Raw genomic sequence first — 22,171 nt, 5'->3', positions numbered from 1 at the left:
AGTAAACGGTTTTCTCCCGTTACTGAAGATTTCTGCCCTATCCTCTACCTCCTTGGTCATATCATCATTTGCCCTCTTTATCCATCCTTTGCTTAAAGCTTCACCCTCTCCCTACTGTCATCAACATCCCTCAATTCTACATGCTGCAATATTCCAATCAATAGGAAGTCTTACTACTATTGTAACTCCCTAGCAAATCTTGAGTTTTCCCTGGTTGAGTATTTTTCTCTCATACAACTGTATGAATGAGGGGGCGGAGCCAGTGCCTTAGCGAGATGGTCGCAGCTCACCATAGCTCCGACGGCCGATCCGATAAAACAGCCGAAACAGAGGCTAAAACCAGTGAAACCGTCCTCCTGCATACCCGAGACCATAGGGAAAAAGGCGAAAAAACACAGAGCAGAACCGGGCTCCGGAACCATAGATATAGGCGCTTTTATGCGCCTGACACAGCGATGCGAGACAGCCAAGATGGCGCCGGCTGAGGCCTTTACCTTGCAATCTTCAGACGACGACAGCCTCCCGGACACTGTGCCTGCACAGTCAGAGGTACGACCTAAGCCCCAACAGACACCAGATCGTGGTGACCTAGCACCAGCAACAAAAGCCGATATCAAGGCTATGATAGAAATCAGGGCGATGTTTGACGCAGATATGGAACTTATTAGAGGTGAGGTGAACACTCTCGCAGGCCGCGTAACCTCAACGGAGGAGACGCTCAGAAGCACTAAGGTGGCACAAACGGCCACAGATGCAACTCTGGGATCCCTACAGAAACAGTGCACTACACTGGCGGCCCAACTAGCATGCATGGAGGATAAGGCTAAAGCGCGCAATGTGCTTATTAGAGGGGTACCTGAAACCATTACCAATATGGAATTGCCTCACTACTGCAGAAGGCTGTTAGCCACATTGCTACTACCAAAACAGGCTAAACTGGTTGGAATTGACTCCTGCTTTAGACTCCCCAAGGCCACAAAGGCACCACAAGATGCCCCAAGAGATGTACTACTTAAACTGGTTCGGGACTCTGATAGAGGGGCCCTTATGGGGGCAGCACGGGGTTCCTCCACAATCACTTTTGAAGGAGCAAGCTTGTCACTGTACAGGGACCTGTCGAGACACACCCTCACGTGGCGCAGAACATTCCGCCACATTACGCAGCACCTACGAGAGAACTCTATCCCTTACAAATGGGGCCCCCACAGACTGATGGCGGAACATGCCAGAAAGACACACCTCTTACTCAGTGCTTCGGAAGCACCAACTTTCTTCCAATCGATAGGCTTCCCAGCGCCGACTGTGAATACAGGAGCCTGCCCACCGTGGAACATTGCAGAAGTTACTCCCTTTGCTCCCAGGGGAACGGCACTAAGGGCGACGGACCAGCAAACCTGAGATGTGCAGACGCACACCCCTACAACATTATACAATGTACTTTCTTGTGGAAATTACAACTCCCAGTTGAAGGCCTCTTAGGCCCATTGTTTACCAGTTTTATATGTATGTTTACATGACCTTTCGTCACGTTGACACTTTCTCCAACGTTAATATTCACACTTATAGTTCAACTTAAAGAGACACCACCTCTACCTCCGCAAGCCGACTGCCTAAGACATGATCTACGCAAAACACCATTCCCCCACCCTTACGAAGACAGAGTAGGGCCTCAACCAACTGGTGTATACATCCACACGGTAAGAGACCCACCTGGAAAACCCTGACTGACTAAAGGGCCCACACAGGGACACAAGCATACGCAGGCCATACCTGCTCAAACTCCCCCAACCCCTCACCATAATTACCCTAGGCAAGACACGTTAAGCTTTATGTGCCGTGCTGAGTAGTTAGGTTAACACCCAAACCCTCCCAGACATATTGCTGAACACCTTATATACTGACAAGAGGAGGATTACCCTAACAAAAAAAAACACAAAAAAAAAAAAGACGACGCACATGTGCGACTATATGACATACGATGATTCAGTTTGTACAATGTTACATGTTATCTCTTTGAGCACATGCTGTAATTGATATTCTTGACTTGCAAACCCACAAAAATAAAGAATTTAAAAACAAAAAAAAAAACTGACTTTCTGGTTTCTGCTCAGAACTCTATAGTTTTCTGACACTTTGATGACAGTCTGTATTGCTCCTATCACAGGAAAAATAACCGGGGAAACGAGGCAAGAGAACAAGAAGTAGAATTCATTACATAAATAACAGAATGGCTGTCAGTACATGTAACATAACCCTGTACCATTTAACATTGCTTTTGGTTAGTTCCAATTCCACAAGGGCATCATGAAAATGTGTGAATTCTTTTTTTTTTTTTTATTAAGCTGCCACCTTTTTAGTAATTTTATAAACCTTAGGGCAGGGGTGCCAAAAAAGTAGATCCCCAGATGGTTTTTAAACTATAACTTCCAAGATGCTTTGTCAGTCTAAAAAGGTATGCAAAGAATCATGGGAGTTGTAGTTTAAAAACATCTGTGGAGTCTACCGTTTGGCCACCCCTGCCTTACAGCATAAAAGACAACCCTGATTGCATCTGAAAACATGACTGCTTAAATTACAGAAAAGGGCAATGCTCAAGGGAATGGGTTACCATTCATGAACAGTCTCAAAGCTAGTCACTAGAGGGAGCATTCCCACCATGTGGTACTGCAAACAGATTGGTGGAACAATCACAGGGAGAGAGTGCCAGCTTATTTGTTCAGCATTCCATTTAATTACCTTTTTTACACTATGTTCACAATGGAATATTGTTTAACCCCTTAAGGACACATGATATGTGTGACATGTCACGATTCCCTTTTATTCCAGAAGTTTGGTCCTTAAGGGGTTAAGAGGCTTCAGTGGTGCATCATGTTCTAATGGCCTGAGAAGTCTATTGAGAACGTGGAAAATCTTTTAACTCAAAACTGTTGGAGTAAAGTTCTGCACTTTGGACAACTTTGAAATATATGCTCCTGGTCTGTGCCAGATCCATGTGAAAATGACTTCAATGGAGTCTTTAGTTAGAGATGGTGTCTCCTAAGAGTCATTAGATGTTTGTGATCAGAAGGATGTTCCCCCGTGCAACTCTTTGAATGGTCATTACACGTGTATATGTACAGCTTGATGCAGTCTTGTGTATTAGACAGTCCTGGCATTTTATTTCTGTCTTTTGTAGATCTTGCGAGCTAGACCATTGAAGATTTCCTTGGACAATCCATTTGCATGCTGTGAGATCAGTAACTGCAGACGCTGATAGCTATCCTCTTCATACTGTTTGTAGACGGAAGGCATGTCGAGCTCCTCATACAACTGTTTGACCCGCTGTACTTTCTCCATGTCATGCTGGCCATAGTTCTCCTAGAAGGACAGAAAAAGTTAATGCTCTGTTATCCTTCATCTTTGCTTCACATCCAAAAACTGCAGGTCACAGAGGTCACCAAATAGAACCGTCTACCCTTTTTTATTTCTGAATAGTTCTTGAACAACTTTAGAATTTCTATATAGTTGGTAAATATTTGTCTATCTAAATGTCTAGTGCGATCCAGCTTACAGCATTTTGTCAACTCTGCACATCTAGAATGAAGTTTTAAAAAGGTTTATAGGGCAAAAAAAAAAAAATCACATTTTTACCTCCAGTATTTTCCTTTGATCAGGAGTCACTCTTCGTAATGCATTCACTACCAGCCAGCCACATTTATTGTCCTGGATATCCGTTCCAATCTTGCCAGTCACACTGGGATCTCCAAAACAGTCCAAATAATCGTCCTGCCATGAATGTTAAAATACTGTTACGACATTGCTCTTTTAATGTACACCTTTTTACAAGCTCCAACTACACAACCCTTTTCGAATATCCTCTTTAATAAACACACTTTATTAACCTTATGACCCTATTAGTCCTCGCTGAATAACTGATGTTTTTTTGTTTTGTTTTTTTCTCCTTGCCGTTAACTTACTATACAGTCAACCTATTGTGGACAATTATTGACTACTTGTGTCCTGCTACTATCTCACTTTGCATCCTTAATACCTCACAATGACAAAAAAACTCCACTTGTGCCCTGCTACTGACTTCTTCTGTATCCCATGATCTACATTGTTCTATCAATGTCCATTTGTCTGCCTGCCTTCAATCATTTTTCACCTGTGCTCAGTGGCCATCTGACTATGCACCTCCCATCACTCATAGCGGACAATCTCCAAAGCCCTAGAACTGAGCAAGTCCTTCCTCACACCCCATGGCCAATTTTGATCATCTGTGTAGTCTGTTCAGGTACTTTGCCAGTTCCTACGAACACACCCACCTGTATTTGGAAAAATTCCCCCATTTCCAATAAGATTGTTTTGGCGTTCCCATGCTCTTCCTCACCATCTATTCCAGCCTAAGGATACATGACAAAAAAACGTTTAAAACACTTGCCAAAAAATACATTTACCGAAAGTCACTTTGGAGGACCTCCTCCTATGCATCATGCACCCATCCCCCATGGATAGGTAATGTGTAATCTGCAAGAGGAAGCTTGTTTCATTCTCTAAAATAGTCCAACTATGGCTCACACAATCAGAACTTACCATGTACATGGCCGCTGCTACAGGCAGATAGAAAGAATAGAATGCGGTCTTGTATTTCACAATGGCTTTATACCTTCAAAAGCAATAACACAAGTTAAATGAAGGGCTATCTCCACAGCGATAATTAATAAAACAAATACACCGTACGATACAAGTTTATTTAATTTTTTTACTGACTAGCACAGATACAGGATTAATCAGTAAGGTGAGAATTGTTGGCAATTCCAATTTAAGGCCAGGACAGACTAAATGAATACTGAAATTGTCTAGAACATGTCTGCTTTTAGCCATTCTGCTCGTAATGATGTATCTGGGTGCGTGGAGGCAACTCTAGTTTCTCACCTTGTCTCTGTATATCTATTCAAGTCCACTTTCCCTGGTTGAGCCGTGATTAAATCCAGTGCCTGGCCAAGCTCTGTCTGATAGGAGGTCTGTAATAGGACAGTAAAGAATGGGTCGTCAATTCACTCTCCTACCCACATAGCAATTGGTCAATTTGGTGGTCATCGATTTAGTTTCTACTAGATTAGAACATACTAAACAATCCCTGAGTTGGCTAGCACCCCGAGCTGACGATCTAGGCAATACTATGGATGTGCATGTTAAAGCAAAAGACAGATCAAAGGGTGTCTAAATACAGAACATGGTGCTCACCTCCAGAAAAAGCTCCAGGAGATGTAGATAGTAAGTCTGTCCTCGGCAGTACTTCTTTAGTAGACGATATATGGATGCCTCCAATAGAAAGGAATCATTGACTGCATCCAATCCAATGCCATCCTGAAGAAAGAGAGGAATGTAAAGAGCCTGCCCAAATATCCTCATTGTGCACTTTATACCTTGATCCACCCCATCTTATGCTGTCCCATAACCCAGCCTAATGAAACCAAGAAAGCTCTGGAGTTATTCTAACTGCTTAAATTCTTTATAAAGGGGAGTTCATTGCGGGTTTACCTTCTTGTACCAGCAGGGCTGCCCCCGGCGAGTCACTGAGTTATCCATGATGTCATCTGCTACCAGGAAAAAGGCTTGGAGCTATATTGGGTACAGAGACATTATAAGGTAGTTAGACTGTGATAATTTTACATATAGCAAGAATGCCACAATAAGCAATTATGTGCACATTTTATATCATTACCAGTTCAACACACCAGCCTACGGTCAGTGCTCTCTGCAAATTCCCATCTTTCTGTAGGTCTGGTCCAACAAGTTCCCTATAAGCCGCCAGAACAGTCATCCCTCGATTACACTTGCCTCCAGGGGTGTTGTACTCCAGTATCTGAAAAGATAGACTGACATTAACTCCGGGAAAGTAATTCAATAAAATGAAGTACTAAGACAGAAATTACTGTTCTGACCTCCTTCAAGCGTGTAATTGCATCTCCGATCTCTGGGTGCTGGCTGTCATCAGCAATCAGATCCTTAACAACCTGCTCAAAGTAACTGGAAAATTCTTGCAATTCAGAGTTTTTGGAAGAACCTACAGAAGCCATGGTCCAGACCTGGTGGAGAAGGAGGAGGAGAAAAACCAATAAAATAACAAGTCTCCCTGGCTTTGATAGGGTAACAGACTTAAATGTAAAACGGATATGAGAACTGGCAGAACCTCTGAGAAACTAAATAGCTTGCCCTTCATTTAATCCACGCTCGGGTCTAAAAATATTTTTTGCTCACTTATGCAAATGTTAGACTCTGTCCGTAACGGCAAGTCAGACTGATCCCACCCACAAGGGCAGTACAGATCTGAAATGCCGTCAAGTTCCCTCTGCACGAGAGATACAGCAAACCTGGATGATCTTTAAGGCTTTCTTTGGGGCTGGTCAGTGAGGTGTAGTTGATACCCTGCTAAGCACATTGAGGATTACCCTTTTAACTTTGTGTTAAGTGGGCTGTTACAGAGTAGGTGTAAATAATGAGCTTTTTAACTGGCAATATAGTCTGCAGCTTATTTTTTATTTTTATTGGTATTTATATTGCAGCAACTAATTCAGCAGCAGCACTCAACTCGATGTTGATGGTCCTAACCTCAACATCTGAGGAAAGGGATTTAGGGGTGATTATTTCTGATGACTTAAAGGTAGGCAGACAATGTAATAGAGCAGCAGGAAATGCTAGCAGAATGCTTGGTTGAATAGGGAGAGGTATTAGCAGTAGAAAGAGGGAAGTGCTCATGCCATTGTACAGAACACTGGTGAGACCTCACTTGGAGTATTGTACGCAGTACTGGAGACCATATCTCCAGAAGGATATTGATACTTTAGAGAGAGTTCAGAGAAGGGCTACTAAACTGGTTCATGGATTGCAGGATAAAACTTAAAAAGAAAGGTTAAAGTATCTTTTCGTCAATTTTTGTTTTTATTGAGGCATATGATGGCTCAGTACAGAAAGTAAAGCAATGGGTTAATGCATGTAAAACATACTGTTTGCATAACTGGTATACTCAATAGTTGCATGTATTCCCAAGAATAGCGGCCTCTTTTTTATAAACATTTTAACAGTAGTATTATCAGTAACAGTGTCATTACCAGTAGTAGTATTATTACAGGTTAAACAAACTAAGCAAGTTAAACAATAAAAGTTTGCTTAACTAAGTTGAATGTGACCTCGTTGGTAGAACAGTAGTATTATTACTAGCAGCATCATTACCAGAAGTATCATTATTACAGGCTAAGCAAGCTAAACAATAACAGTTTGTTTAACCTCGCTGGTAGGACAGTAGTATTATTGCTAGTGGTATCATTATTAGACTAAACAAGCTAAACAATAAAGGTTTGTTTAATTAAGTTGAATGTGACCTCGCTGGTATAACAGTATTATTACTAACAGCATCATTACCAGATTTTGTGCTATGCGGAACGATTAAGTGGCTGGAAGGCAAAGAAAGTAAAACAAGGGGAGCATGCAGGCATTATATACAGTTTACGATTTGCTGGGCACATGCTTAGATGTGAGATTGATGACATCACCCCTTAGACCCTTATAGCTACACATAAATTACATTAGTAATGCTGGAGCGTAAAGACAGGAACATTGTAAATTGTACAGGCTAAACCTTGTTGAATCTTGCCTATCACAAAAGGTTATGAGAGGGTCAACAAAATAAAGGTTTCGGCGTTTAGTATGGGCTAAAGTATATTCATGCTTAACTGATCACACTTAGATGACTTATGCAGAAATCACAGTATACACAGTAATTGCTTAGGTTAATTATGTCCCGCTTGGTGCTGCATGCTGCCCAGCGTAGCATGCCCGCCAGGTCCCGATGAGCATAGGTCCTGCCTGCTGCGCCCCGAGGTGTGTGTGTGTGGTTAGTCGACCAGGCTGATCAAAGTAGCTTACAAAGATGTTCCGACCGGCTGTTTCAAAGGTTTTGGCCCAAGTCCAGGCTAAGCATTTGTAATTCCGCGTGGTAGTGGCTAGTGTGTCCGTTAGTTTTCCCCTGCTCGTCTTCATACTCCACCGGGTACGCTGTTGCATCTCGAGTCGGATATTGGATATTGCTAGTCTTCAAGTTTCCCCGGTGTTGTGGTGGTACTGCGTCCGTGGGCCACCAGCCTTCAGCCTGAGGCCTTCGTAGGCGCTCGTGCCCTTAAGCCATTGATCGGGGGGGGGGGGGGGGGGGGGGTGGGTGGTGTCAAGATTTTGCAAAGACACCCCGAAGGTGACATATCTGGTTAGGGTCTGGAGGCCGTGAGGTGCAATATGCAAGTTTACTTACCTGAAACCCTTTTGGCTCCTGACATTAAATCTGCCAGGAGCCGTGTCAAATCTGCCAGGAGCCGTGTCATAGGCAAGAGTACAACACAGAGGTGTATGCAAGATCTAGCACGAGACTATGCCTGTATCCCAGTTGTCACTTAAGGCAGCTGCTGAGATTTGGGCAAAAGTTGTCCCTACTTTGTCTTGTGTTTTTTTGGGGTTGTTTTAATGTCAATGTAATTCCAATGCAGTGAGCAAGAGTATAGAATAATGCATTATATCTATATGAAATACTGAGAAATAACAGAGCTGCATTGAGTATCGTGGTTTGGACTCTGTCCATCTGCTGTAAGTGGAGTGTGGGCAGAACAAAAGGCACCGCCTGTCTATGTTGTATAAAAAGGTATGGTTAAAAAAATCACTATAGTGTCAGGAAAACAAAGCGGTTTTCCTGACACTATAGTGCCCTGAGGGTGCCCCCACCCTCAGGGTCCCCTTACCACGGCACTGAAGGGGTTAAAACCCCTTCAGTTACTTACCTTAATCCAGCGCCTGTCTACCTCGGCGCTGGCGACCTCTCCTCCCCTGCTGACGTCAGCGTACCCGCATGCGCGACAAGTGCCACACACGCATTCAAAATGTCCATAGGAAAGCATTTCTCAATGCTTTCCTATGGACGCTTTGCGCGATGGAGGCGAAATGTGACTCCAGCGTTGCAGATGTGCCTCCAGTGGCTGTCCGGAAGACAGCCACTAGAGGCTACATTAATCCCAAATGTAAACATAGCAGTTTCTCTGAAACTGCTATGTTTACAGCTGCAGGGTTAACCCTAGATGGACCTGGCACCCAGATCACTTCATTGAGCTGAAGTGGTCTGGGTGACTAGTTTCCCTTTAAGGCAGCCCCTTCTTGCATGGTATAAATGGAAGTCTGGGATGGTATCACGGTATAATGGTGCATAACAGATTAATGAACCGCACAATCATAAAAAAAACTCTATAAGGGTACTTAAAATCATCAGCCCTCCACTACTTCACAGTACCCCAATATCGGTGGGCCCTACACTAATTCCAACGAGGAGATAAATAGTGCTAGCACCCGTTGAATTGTCTCCATTACAGAATTTATTAATGTATATTTCTGACTGCGCTGTTCCTTGGTCTGTATTATTATGTATACATTTCGGTCAGTACGGCGGCAATATTCCGGGTGTTGCCCCAATTCCCATTTGTTATTATTGGGCAAGTTTGGAATCCAGGCCAGATCCCATTTGGGGTTAATGCTCACCCCCCAGGGGGCCAGAGGTATGTATGTGAGTTGGTATTGGACAGTAATGTCACTATGGATAGAATACTCTGAGTATAACCAGCTCCCCCCAGTCTGGTATCAGCACCAGGTAACTCTCTGCCCGGAAGTGTTACCCGGCGTCCCGGAAGTAGTCGGTTACAGTACCCGGAAGTGGTCAGTTGCCCGCTGGGCGGTGATCTCTGCCCCCCGGTCCCGGAGCGGAGCTCGCACACCCGGCAGAGGGCGGAGCCGGGGCCCCGCGGCTCTCAGCAACCGAACCCACATCGTACGTTACCCCGGGAGGGGGGGAACCTAACTACGCGTGCTGGCCCCGCCCGTCAACGTCACTGCTGCCATGGCAACGGCGAGCGTCTACCGGGAGGGGGCGGGGTTAGGACAGAGCTGGAGAACATGGCGGCCCGTGTACACCGGGAGTACCGCCCTCTTACTGTATCTAACACACACTGTATGGAGACTAACACTATATAAACACTGTGCACATAGTATGCAATCTGGATACACCGTGTATAGTGTGCACTGACACTAATACAACACTGCAGGTATTGGGGGACCCTGAGCCCTCACCCAGCCGGGTATTGGGGGTACCCTGAGCCCTCACCCAGCCGGGTATTGGGGTACCCTGAGCCCTCACCCAGCCGGGTATTGGGGGTACCCTGAGCCCTCACTCAGCCGGGTATTGGGGGTACCCTGAGCCCCCACTCAGCCGGGTATTGGGGGTACCCTGAGCCCTCACTCAGCCGGGTATTGGGGGTACCCTGAGCCCTCACTCAGCCGGGTATTGGGGGTACCCTGAGCCCTCACTCAGCCGGGTATTGGGGGTACCCTGAGCCCTCACTCAGCCGGGTATTGGGGTACCCTGAGCCCTCACCCAGTCGGGTATTGGGGGTACCCTGAGCCCTCACCCAGCCGGTTATTGGGGGTACCCTGAGCCCTCACCCAGCCGGTTATTGGGGGTACCCTGAGCCCTCACCCAGCCGGTTATTGGGGGTACCCTGAGCCCTCACCCAGCCGGTTATTGGGGGTACCCTGAGCCCTCACCCAGCCGGTTATTGGGGGTACCCTGAGCCCTCAAACAGCCGGTTATTGGGGGTACCCTGAGCCCTCAAACAGCCGGTTATTGGGGGTACCCTGAGCCCTCACCCAGCCGGTTATTGGGGGTACCCTGAGCCCTCACCCAGCCGGTTATTGGGGGTACCCTGAGCCCTCACCCAGCCGGTTATTGGGGGTACCCTGAGCCCTCACCCAGCCGGTTATTGGGGGTACCCTGAGCCCTCACCCAGCCGGTTATTGGGGGTACCCTGAGCCCTCACCCAGCCGGTTATTGGGGGTACCCTGAGCCCTCACCCAGCCGGTTACTGGGGGTACCCTGAGCCCTCACCCAGCCGGTTACTGGGGGTACCCTGAGCCCTCACTCTCTCTCCCAGTGCTAGCTCTTTACCCCAAGTCTCTCTCTCCCAGTGCTAGCTCTTTACCCCAAGTCTCTCTCTCCCAGTGATAGCTCTTTACCCCAAGTCTCTCTCTCCCAGTGATAGCTCTTTACCCCAAGTCTCTCTCTCCCAGTGATAGCGCTTTACCCCAAGTCTCTCTCTCTCACAGTGATGGCTCTTTACCCCAAGTCTCTCTCTCTCACAGTGATGGCTCTTTACCCAAAGTCTCTCTCTCTCTCTCTCTCTCACAGTGATGGCTCTTTACCCCAAGTCTCTCTCTCTCTCTCTCTCTGGCTCTTTACCCCAAGTCTCTCTCTCTCTCTCTCTCTCTCTCACAGTGATGGCTCTTTACCCAAAGTCTCTCTCTCTCACAGTGATGGCTCTTTAACCCAAGTCTCTCTCTCTCTCTCTCTCTCTCCCACACAGTGATGGCTCTTTACCCTAAGTCTCTCTCTCTCTCACAGTGATGGCTCTTTACCCCAAGTCTCTCTCTCTCTCTCTCCCTCCCAGTGATGGCTCTTTAGCCCAAATTTTTCGCTCTCTCCCCCAGTGATGGCTCTCTTTAGCCCAAGTTTCGCTCTCTCCCCCAGTGATGGCTCTCTTTAGCCCAAGTTTCGCTCTCTCTCCCCCAGTGATGGCTCTCTTTAGCCCAAGTTTCGCTCTCTCCCCCAGTGATGGCTCTCTTTAGCCCAAGTTTCGCTCTCTCCCCCAGTGATGGCTCTCTTTAGCCCAAGTTTTGCTCTCTCTCACAGTGATGGCTCTTTACCCAAAGTCTCTCTCTCTCTCTCTCTCTCTCTCACAGTGATGGCTCTTTACCCCAAGTCTCTCTCTCTCTCTCTCTCTCTCTCACAGTGATGGCTCTTTACCCCAAGTGTGTCTCTCTCTCACAGTGATGGCTCTTTACCCCAAGTCTGTGTCTCTCTCTCTCTCTCTCTCTCTCTCTCTCTCACACAGTGATGGCTCTTTACCCCAAGTCTCTCTCTCTCTCTCTCTCTCTCTCTCTCTCTCTCTCACAGTGATGGCTCTTTACCCCAAGTCTCTCTCTCTCTCTCTCTCTCTCTCTCTCACAGTGATGGCTCTTTACCCCAAGTCTCTCTCTCTCTCTCTCACAGTGATGGCTCTTTACCCCAAGTCTCTCTCTCTCTCTCTCTCTCTCTCACAGTGATGGCTCTTTACCCCAAGTCTCTCTCTCTCTCTCTCACAGTGATGGCTCTTTACCCCAAGTCTCTCTCTCTCTCTCTCTCCCACACAGTGATGGCTCTTTACCCTAAGTCTCTCTCTCTCTCACAGTGATGGCTCTTTACCCCAAGTCTCTCTCTCTCTCTCTCTCTCACAGTGATGGCTCTTTACCCCAAGTCTCTCTCTCTCTCTCTCTCTCTCTCTCTCTCACAGTGATGGCTCTTTACCCCAAGTCTCTCTCTCTCTCTCTCTCTCTCAGTGATGGCTCTTGTCTCTCTCTCTCTCTCAGTGATGGCTCTTTACCCCAAGTCTCTCTCTCTCTCTCAGTGATGGCTCTTTACCCCAAGTCTCTCTCTCTCTCTCAGTGATGGCTCTTTACCCCAAGTCTCTCTCTCTCGCTCAGTGATGGCTCTTTACCCCAAGTCTCTCTCTCTCGCTCAGTGATGGCTCTTTACCCCAAGTCTCTCTCTCTCTCTCAGTGATGGCTCTTTACCCCAAGTCTCTCTCTCTCTCACAGTGATGGCTCTTTACCCCAAGTCTCTCTCTCTCTCTCACAGTGATGGCTCTTTACCCCAAGTCTCTCTCTCTCTCTCTCACAGTGATGGCTCTTTACCCCAAGTCTCTCTCTCTCTCTCTCACAGTGATGGCTCTTTACCCCAAGTCTCTCTCTCTCTCTCTCTCTCACAGTGATGGCTCTTTACCCCAAGTCTCTCTCTCTCTCTCACAGTGATGGCTCTCATTAGCCCAAGTCTCTCTCTCTCTCTCAGTGATGGCCCTCATTAGCCCAAGTCTCTCTCTCTCTCTCTCTCCCAGTGATGGCCCTCATTAGCCCAAGTCTCTCTCTCTCTCTCTCCCAGTGATGGCTCTCATTAGCCCAAGTCTCTCTCTCTCTCTCCCAGTGATGGCTCTCATTAGCCCAAGTCTCTCTCTCTCTCTCCCAGTGATGGCTCTCATTAGCCCAAGTCTCTCTCTCTCTCTCTCCCAGTGATGGCTCTCATTAGCCCAAGTCTCCCTCTCTCTCCCAGTGATGGCTCTCATTAGCCCAAGTCTCTCTCTCTCTCCCTCTCCCTCTCTCCCAGTGATGGCTCTCATTAGCCCAAGTCTCTCTCTCTCTCCCAGTGATGGCTCTCATTAGCCCAAGTCTCTTTCTGTGATAGCTATCCTTACTCCCATTTATATGGCTGTCTGACAGTGTTGGTCTATACAACAATCCTCATTACCATTAGTTTGGTATCTAGCTCCGGTATGTCTTACCTGATATCAGTCTCCAATATCCCAGTTCTAGTCCCTATACGCAAGCTGTAAGCTTTAAACCCGGCTTTCTGTAGCAATGCATGCAGGGAGGTGTAGTCCGTGCGGAACCAATGTTAAACGGCAAACCCAACGCGCGGACTACATCTCCCGTTAGGCAGCTCGGCTCCAAGTGGGATGTTTCATTAGGGATGGGCTAACTAGCACGTTCTATATGATGTCCGTGACGCTGATTGGCCAATGCCATCGTATGAGGATGGGCTTTATGCTTTGCAGCCAATGGAATGTGAGGAACGTGGTTATAGCTCCGCCTACCGGAGTAACCTGCTCTGCTTGTCAATCCTCGATGAATACATAAATACATTAACTCGCCCACTTTCCCATTCTATGTCATATATACGGTTCTAGAGTGTTCACCCAATATACAAAGCAGCTATAGATTGCCAACCCATTATATAAAACATATATACAAATGTAATACCTCCCAAGTGTCCCTATTTAGGAGGGACAGTCCCTATTTAGGACCCAGATCTTTCTGTCCCAGTTTACTAGGAGATCCATAGTGTTGGTGTGTCTGAGTGTATAACAGAGCTCCACAGCAATAATACTCCCAGTAATGTGTGTATAACAGAGCTCCACAGCAATAATACTCCCAGTAATGTGTGTATAACAGAGCTCCACAGCAATAATACTCACAGTAATGTGTCTGTGTATAACAGAGCTCCACAGCAATAATACTCCCAGTAATGTGTCTGTATAACAGAGCTCCACAGCAATAATACTCCCAGTAATGTGTCTGTATAACAGAGCTCCACAGCAATAATACTCCCAGGAATGTGTCTGAATGTATAACAGAGCTCCACAGCAATAATACTCCCAGTAATGTGTCTGTATAACAGAGCTCCACAGCAATAATACTCCCAGTAATGTGTCTGTATAACAGAGCTCCACAGCAATAATACTCCCAGGAATGTGTCTGAATGTATAACAGAGCTCCACAGCAATAATACTCCCAGTTATGTGTCTTACAATAAATTTGTTTAGCTATCAGTCTAAACATTGCTCTTGTTCTAAATTACAATTTAGTTGCATAAATTGTTACTGGGCCACCTAAAATTTCTCATAACAGCCCTGCCAAACCCTCACGCAAACTCTAAAATTAAAGTGTCCCTCTTTGTCCATCTAAAATATTGTGAGGTATGTCCAACATGTGTGCACTATGTGAAGCCGCTATGTAGGTGCAAAACCATTATATGTGTGTATTATCTGAAACCTCTATATAGATTACTAGCCAGTTATATAAAACCGCCGTATGGACTTCCAATCATTTGTGTATTATAGAAAATTTCAGACTGGAAATTCGCTCCTGGACCCTGGTGAGTTTTCTATGGATTCCCCTCAGTGCTATTCACAAACGGCTATTATTTGAAACAATGGATGCATCACTTATATCTGTGGTCCTCACTAGTGGTGTTAAAGGGACACTGTAGGCACTGTATTTGGGTCATCTCAATAAACTGTTCATAGCGTCTGGAGTCCCCTGGTGCGTCCTTCCATTCAGGATTAAACCGTTTTTGAAGGGATACTTTAACCACCAAAATCAATTCAACTAAATGAACTGATTTTTGGACACAGAGGCTGCCCTGCAGCTATAGTGTTGAAAACTGTGCTGCCTGAACCCGATAGAGGCCTATGAGCCACCTTTCTTGCTGCTGCCCTGGTATCCTGCCCAAACACTCTGGTGTTGCATCATTACGTATCTTTCCCGTGCCCCACAACTAGTTGAGAACGGCACCCACTGACACTAGCTACACCTGTCCTTAGCATATAGCTATGTCTTGGGAAACCTTATAGTTACCTTTTGCTTAGTGTTCCGAGTGATTTCTCCACTACACCTATTTAAGTGCCTACTGTACCCATAAAGCACGAACATTATGTTTACCTACTAAGAGACCTGCGAGTCTCCTTATTGATAATCCCGCAGAGATTTGCATATCTCACGTTATGACATGTTACGTCAAATATCAGAAACCTGCGTGTTTCACACTGCTTACTAACTACGTATTCTTTATACCATGATAATACTTCAATAAAAAGATTTACAAAAAAAAGAAAACTGTGCCATCTCTGAGAAACCGCAGACTGCCATTTTGGGCTGAAATAGATTTAGTAATTGAATTGCTGAGTGGATTTTAAATTACATTTTTTTTTAGGAAGTTATGCTTACACCGGGCACAGTATTGGATCTAATGCTTCTCATAGGGAAGCTTTGGTTTGTCAGATTGCGCGCTATGTCTGCCCATTTAAGTAGTCTGGGTGCCAACTCCCATCACACTTAAACCTGCAAGTGTAATTATTGCAGTTTTTATAAAAGATTTACCTTTTTTGCAGGAGGGTGGCTGTGGCTGATTGGAGTCGGCGTGGCTCTTCCCTGCTCGCGGCCTGCCTCTCTTCCCTCCCACGCGGAGGGAGCTGGGAGGAAGTGACCACTGACCATCACTTCCTCCCAGCACTTCTTTGCAGCTGCGATCTTTACATTTATTTATTTATTTATTTTTTTCAATGGGCCCAGTCGTGCAATTGCACAGCCGCAGTGCTGCCCGGGCCCCTGAAAATATAGGACCCATCGGGTGGCACTGAGCACTACTTGGGCCAGCTTCCGGACCCTGGCGGGCCAGACACGGACCATAGTTTGAGGACCCCTGCTCTAGTTGGTAGCTGGACAGGAAGTTGTAGCGATCACTACCCATCTGCCCACTAGTAACCTCTCACATAGGAAATGCCTTCCAAGAGGAGCAGGGGAAGCTGAGTCATTTAGTTCTGATTCTCAGTCTGACTGGTCTACAGAAACCATAGGTGGGTGAGTACTTGGTAAATAACCCTTCAAACTCCAGTACTCAAAGCTTAAACCTCAGTAATCACAAACCACTATATTAGAATGTTAATACTGAACACCTTATGTAATCTAACATTAACCCCCTCTAGACTTAAACACCCCATTTACGTTAATCACTTATATTTGTTTTTTTCTCACTTAAAGGGGGGGGGGGGGGGGTGTAACGTCTTTTGCATATACTCAGACATAGTCACAGGAATGCCGTTGCTTGCATAAGTATACGATTGTGCAACATGATATATAAACTTGCATCTGGTCTCATGGTAATACAATTACAGTACAAGTATATTGACTGTTAGGGATATAACCGACATTATAGAAACATAACTGACTTTGTCTATCATGACCCCATGTAGTAGAGATTACATAAAATCGTGCAAGAGAGTGGTATATGGATTAACGGGGTTACCAGGGGTATATTATACCATAGTGCTATAGGGCAGTATGGCATTTTCAGTTGTCTTTTTGATCTATGGGATACCTCCCTTAGCGGAAAGTTCAGGTGCCATTAGTTAGCTGTAATTGTGCGTAAGGGTGACTAACCCCACATTCCCATTGATCCAAGAGTACTCCATCTCCATGTGTCCCGCAACTTCCATGTCTCCAAGAACGTCTGAGAGTTAACATATTTACCCTGCTTTCAAATACACATCGTTATACACTATAATCACAGATTCAAACACTATATTACAGGAATATACACATGAATACATATGCAGTTGTAAAATATGAATGTTTTTAGGCCTGCAATGTCCAGTTAAAGCGATACTATTAGTGACCTGTGCAACACAGGCCCGCTCCCACGGATGCAGATCGCATATTGAAGGACCTGAGCCTGCGGCGGGGAGAAGTTGGCCAAAGACTGTAAAACACTCTCCAACTGCACACTCTGTGCCTCCCGAGTCTCCGGATGATCCAACCACCAAACGTGACCTGAAGCTACCGCTAGCTGATATCCACAAATTGCTGGCGGCTGACAACACACTTATCAAAACGGAGGTGCTGTCATGTATTCATCTGCACATAAAAATGTGGTTAATGACATTTACTGTCCTGACAGGAAAAGTTGTGCCGAGCATCAATCATTCACATGGAAACCTGGTAATTACTTTTGGGGTCAAAGGCCGGTTACAGCCAATCGGTCCACAGGAGGGGTATTTAAACCCAATTCTCCTCTTGATTATCGCCATGTCGGGGTTTAATCCTGATGGTAATCCGAGAGTGCGTTCCTGATCTTGATTTTCTGATAGTTGGCTTTGTTTTGACTTCCCTGCAGGGCCGGACTGGCCCACCGGGATACCGGGAAATTTCCCGTTGGGCCGTTGGCACCTGGGGCCGGGCAGGCAGCTGGCTCACCTGCGGCCGCAGAGGGAGCCCTTCATGCGGCCGCTGGCTGGGGAAGCTCTTCTTGTGGCCGATGGGGGAGCAGGCTGTTCTGTCTCTGCTCCCCCTCCCTCGCGCACTAGAAAGAGACCGGAGCCGGAATATGACGTCATATTCCGGCCCCGGTCTCATTAAGCTGCATGCGAGGGAGGGGGAGCAGAGACAGAACAGCCTGCTCCCCCAGCGGCCACAAGAAGAGCTTCCCCAGCCAGCGGCCACAAGAAGAGCTTCCCCAGCCAGCGGCCGCAAGAAGAGCTTCCCCAGCCAGCGGCCGCAAGAAGAGCTTCCCCAGCCAGCGGCCGCAAGAAGAGCTTCCCCAGCCAGCGGCCGCAAGAAGAGCTTCCCCAGCCAGCGGCCGCAAGAAGAGCTTCCCCAGCCAGCGGCCGCAAGAAGAGCTTCCCCAGCCAGCGGCCGCAAGAAGAGCTTCCCCAGCCAGCGGCCGCAAGAAGAGCTTCCCCAGCCAGCGGCCGCAAGAAGAGCTTCCCCAGCCAGCGGCCGCAAGAAGAGCTTCCCCAGCCAGCGGCCGCAAGAAGAGCTTCCCCAGCCAGCGGCCGCAAGAAGAGCTTCCCCAGCCAGCGGCCGCAAGAAGAGCTTCCCCAGCCAGCGGCCGCAAGAAGAGCTTCCCCAGCCAGCGGCCGCAAGAAGAGCTTCCCCAGCCAGCGGCCGCAAGAAGAGCTTCCCCAGCCAGCGGCCGCAAGAAGAGCTTCCCCAGCCAGCGGCCGCAAGAAGAGCTGGCAAGAAGAGGGCGCTATATGGACACATGGGGAATGGGCTATAGGAACACATGGAGGGCTGGGGGGCTATAGGGACACATGAAGGGCTGGAGGGGCTATAGGGACACATGAGGGGGTTGGGGGGCTATAGGGACACATGAGGGGGTTGGGGGGCTATAGGGACACATGAGGGGGTTGGGGGGCTATAGGAACACATTGGGGCTATAATGGTGGGGCTGAGAACTTCTCAGCCCCCATGTGTACCATTATAGCCCCCATGTGTTCCTATAGCCCCCTCCCCATTCCCCATTCCCCATGTGTCCTTAGAGCCCCCTCCCCAGCTCCCATGTGTCCCTATAGCCTACCTAGCCCCATGTGTCCCTATAGCCTACCTAGCCCCATGTGTCCCTATAGCCTACCTAGCCCCATGTGTCCCTATAGCCCTCCCAGCCCCATGTGTCCCTATCCCCCCTCCAGCCCTTCATGTGTCCCTATAGCCCCCCAGCCCTCCATGGGTTCCTATAGCCCCCTCCCCATTCCCCATGTGTCCCTATCGCCCCCATGTGTCCTTATAGCCCCCTCCCCAGCTCCCATGTGTCCCTATAGCCTACCTAGCCCCATGTGTCCCTATAGCCCCCTCCCCAGCTGCCATGTGTCCCTAAAGCCCCCCTAGCTACCATGTGTCCCTATAGCCCCCCAGCCCCATGTGTCCCATTACAGCCACCCTCCCAAGCCCCCATGTGTCCCATTATAGCCCCATGTGTCCCTATAGCCCTCAGCGCCCATGTGTCCCATTATAGCCCGCTCTCCAGCCCCCCATGTGTCCCTATAGCCCCCAGCGCCCATGTGTCCCATTATAGCACCCTCTCCAGACCCCCATGTGTCCCTATAGCCCCTAGCCCCCATGTGTCCCTATAGCCCCCAGCCCCCATGTGTCCCTATAGCCCCCAGCCCCCATGTGTCCCATTATAGTTCCCTCTCCAGCCTCCATGTGTCCCATTATAGACCCCTCCCCAGCCCTCATGTGTCCCATTATAGCCCCAGCCCCCATGTGGCCCTATCGCCCCCCCAGCCCCCATGTTTATATTGAAAAGCCTGCAGAGACAGGCTATAGACACCAGAACCACTACATTAAGCTCTGTGTGTGTGTGTGTGCGTGCGCGCCTGCTAGTGAGTGGGCTTGCTTGTGTGTGTGTGTGTGTGTGTGCCTTCTACTGAGTGAGCTTGTGTTTTTATGTCAATGACCTTATGTATGTCAGTGAGATTGTTTGTCTGTGAGGCTGTGTATCAATCAACTTGTGTCAGTGAGATTGTCTGTGTCTGCATGTGAGTATGCTTACTGTATAATTGTAGATTATGCTAGCTTTAGTGTACCTATAATCTTAATTTTATTAATGACAGGAGGCGAGTATTTGCTTAAGTCTCTCTTTACTAGAACTCCACAGCAGCACAGAAAACAACCAATCAGAAAAAAGTTAGGTATTATAAAACTCCCCTCCCCATGCATCATTTCCTCTTTCAAGCTGCGACAAAAACAAAATGAAAGGCAGAGAACATCATGGGGAAGAAACGAAGTCCTAGATACGATGAATATAACGATGTCCACCATCCAAATGTAACCGTCAAACTAGATAGTGTAGATGGACTGTAAACTGAAACGAGAGAAAAACAGAATCGAACAGGTTGATTATCCAATGAAATGTACTCTGAATAAACATGTAGGTACCCAATGTAGCAACCAAATTAACCTAATATGTAAATATCCCAACCCTACTTATGGAAAAAAACACAGACATAAGGAACAAGCGACAGGTAGCAGAGACAACGAACAGAGTTGCATACTTACCTGATAATCTAAACTATAACCTTAAACAAGGGAGGGACAAGAATGGGTGGGAAATACTCGCCTCCTGTCATTAATAAAATTAAGATTATAGGTACACTAAAGCTAGCATAATCTACAATTTTATAACATGACAGGAGGCTTCGTATTTGCTGTTTCAACGCTCAGTTCACCAATCCAACGCTGTTTGTGTCGCTGGTAATTATTCCAGGAAATATCAGAGTAATCCTAATTGGACATACCAAGTATGATAAATGACAGCAGATGGATCAAAGAAGATGTCAGTCGACGAAGCATCTCAAATACGGAACAAAGCACCATCCGCTGTTAAATCCATTGTACGTGATGTTGCAACCTGTTTCCTAGCAGACGATCCATGAGCTGGCAAGTTGACCCATCATCCAGTCGCCTGTAGTTGTAAAATACCGAAGGTCAATATCGGACTTAGGGTCGCAAGAAGAAATTGCCACCATGTCTCAACTCATGATCCGTAAGGCGGCTCCTCCGATCGTGCCAGGGTCAATCGGCGATGTGGCCCTGCAGGTAGATCTCCAAACTCAAAGAATGCGCCCAAGTCCACCACCAGGATCGCAATAGAAACCGAGGGGGATCTTACGTTCCTTCCTGTCCCACCCGGCGAGAAGTTGAAGAATATGTTAGCGCAAATCCAACAAAACGGCTCTCGTGAGGGATAGATAGAGCATAGACGGAGGGACCTCTATCTCCGAACCATGTTCATCAGGTACACGCTCAAAGGAGACGGGGCAGTCCTGCCATCCTATCCCAAGATCATAATGATCGGGGAAGTCAAGACAACCAGGGTTTCCGGTGTTACCAAGTGATCCCTACGTACGGCTTTACCTTCAGATCGGGTAATAGGCCTTCCCTAATAATGTTACCCGAGCAAGGCAGTGCCCGTTTGCTCCATGAAGGTCTCTGGATCTCTTGCCATCTTGACATGGGGAAAAAACTGTCTGCGCAGTTTGCTCGTAATGGTCTGGATATCCAAAACAGAAAGCAATCTCTGTATTATATGGTGCAGAGCATGCCCCAAAAAACCTGCAGTCATAATACCGGAGGACCATCCGGTAGCCGTACCCTCTCCAGGAGTGCGTGGAAATAAGCGGGAGACTCCCCCCCTGATACCTCCGAGTATTTCTCGCGTGTTTAACAGCGGTCCGGATCCAGTAGATCCATTACAGGAGATAGAATAGAGGGATCTAGTCTAAACATGTAATTCTTGCATTAGGCAGGCAGTCCATTAGAACGAAGTCAGTAGCGTGGATGTCAGCTCTAATTGAATGCAGAAGGTACGCCCCTCCACGTAGTCATCAAAGTCTCGCACAGGTACTAGCCTGTGTGATGAACAAATGGCCGGTACTGTAGAGCGTCGAGTGCATGAGAGAACCGCGCTCTCTACTACTGTGATCGCATACCGTGAGAGCGTCCGGCTGTCAGCCTGAGTGGGCCGCACCCGTTAGTATCCAACAGCAGAGTCTACCTCCGTGACCGGTTCTCTCTGTGAGAAAAGGCCCTCCCAACCTGTCCTCTGTATCCAGCCCAGTATCTGGTTGAGGACGAGTGAGGGCTGAGCCCCCTAACGACAAATCAGTATCCGGTTCTGTATGAGAGGGTTCGTTCTCCGTTCCTGAAAAACGATATACTCAGATCGAGGTGATGGAGGGCCGCACCCTCCTGTGGTGCCAACTAGAGTCCCTAGAGATTAGTGGGGGGGACCAAAATGTAGGGCGCACCAATATAATGTCAGCGTAAGGCTGAGGGCACAACTTCTGGAACAACGATGGAAAACTATCAACCGACTATCCGGATCCCGTGCGCGCGCGCGGGGTCCAGGTAGACCGTTGGTAGTCTGAGGAAAGCTGGAGACGTTCTCCGCAATCCA

The 22,171-nt window shown here is 47.4% G+C and overlaps 3 protein-coding genes across 4 annotated transcripts in view; 1 reads left to right on the top strand and 2 right to left on the bottom strand.

The window, feature by feature from the left end:
* The window catches only part of RUSC1 (RUN and SH3 domain containing 1), a 308,029-nt gene that overhangs the window by 33,593 nt on the left and 252,265 nt on the right, over positions 1-22,171 (bottom strand). The gene's annotated exons all lie outside the window — the stretch shown is intronic.
* PKLR (pyruvate kinase L/R) overlaps positions 1-22,171 on the top strand; it is an 85,465-nt gene that overhangs the window by 3,557 nt on the left and 59,737 nt on the right. The gene's annotated exons all lie outside the window — the stretch shown is intronic.
* Positions 3,143-13,532, bottom strand: FDPS (farnesyl diphosphate synthase). 2 transcript variants are annotated; one of them, XM_063440091.1, is made up of 10 exons: positions 13,437-13,532; positions 5,928-6,071; positions 5,708-5,848; positions 5,524-5,604; positions 5,227-5,349; positions 4,915-5,003; positions 4,573-4,645; positions 4,305-4,382; positions 3,631-3,765; positions 3,143-3,357 (listed from the first exon to the last, which is right to left on the bottom strand). In XM_063440091.1, the coding sequence occupies exons 2-10, from the start codon at positions 6,060-6,062 to the stop codon at positions 3,157-3,159; spliced, it is 1,056 nt and encodes a 351-aa protein (XP_063296161.1). In that variant the 5' UTR covers positions 6,063-6,071; positions 13,437-13,532; the 3' UTR covers positions 3,143-3,156. The 2 variants fall into 2 exon arrangements, with proteins under 2 accessions (XP_063296161.1, XP_063296160.1); XM_063440090.1 differs by lacking the exon at positions 13,437-13,532 and adding an exon at positions 9,721-9,854.

Source organism: Pelobates fuscus, chromosome 13 (assembly GCF_036172605.1).
Source record: "Pelobates fuscus isolate aPelFus1 chromosome 13, aPelFus1.pri, whole genome shotgun sequence".
NCBI lineage: Eukaryota > Metazoa > Chordata > Amphibia > Anura > Pelobatidae > Pelobates > Pelobates fuscus.
Note: the sequence above shows the minus strand (reverse complement) of the source record. Positions and strands in the feature narration are given on the sequence as shown.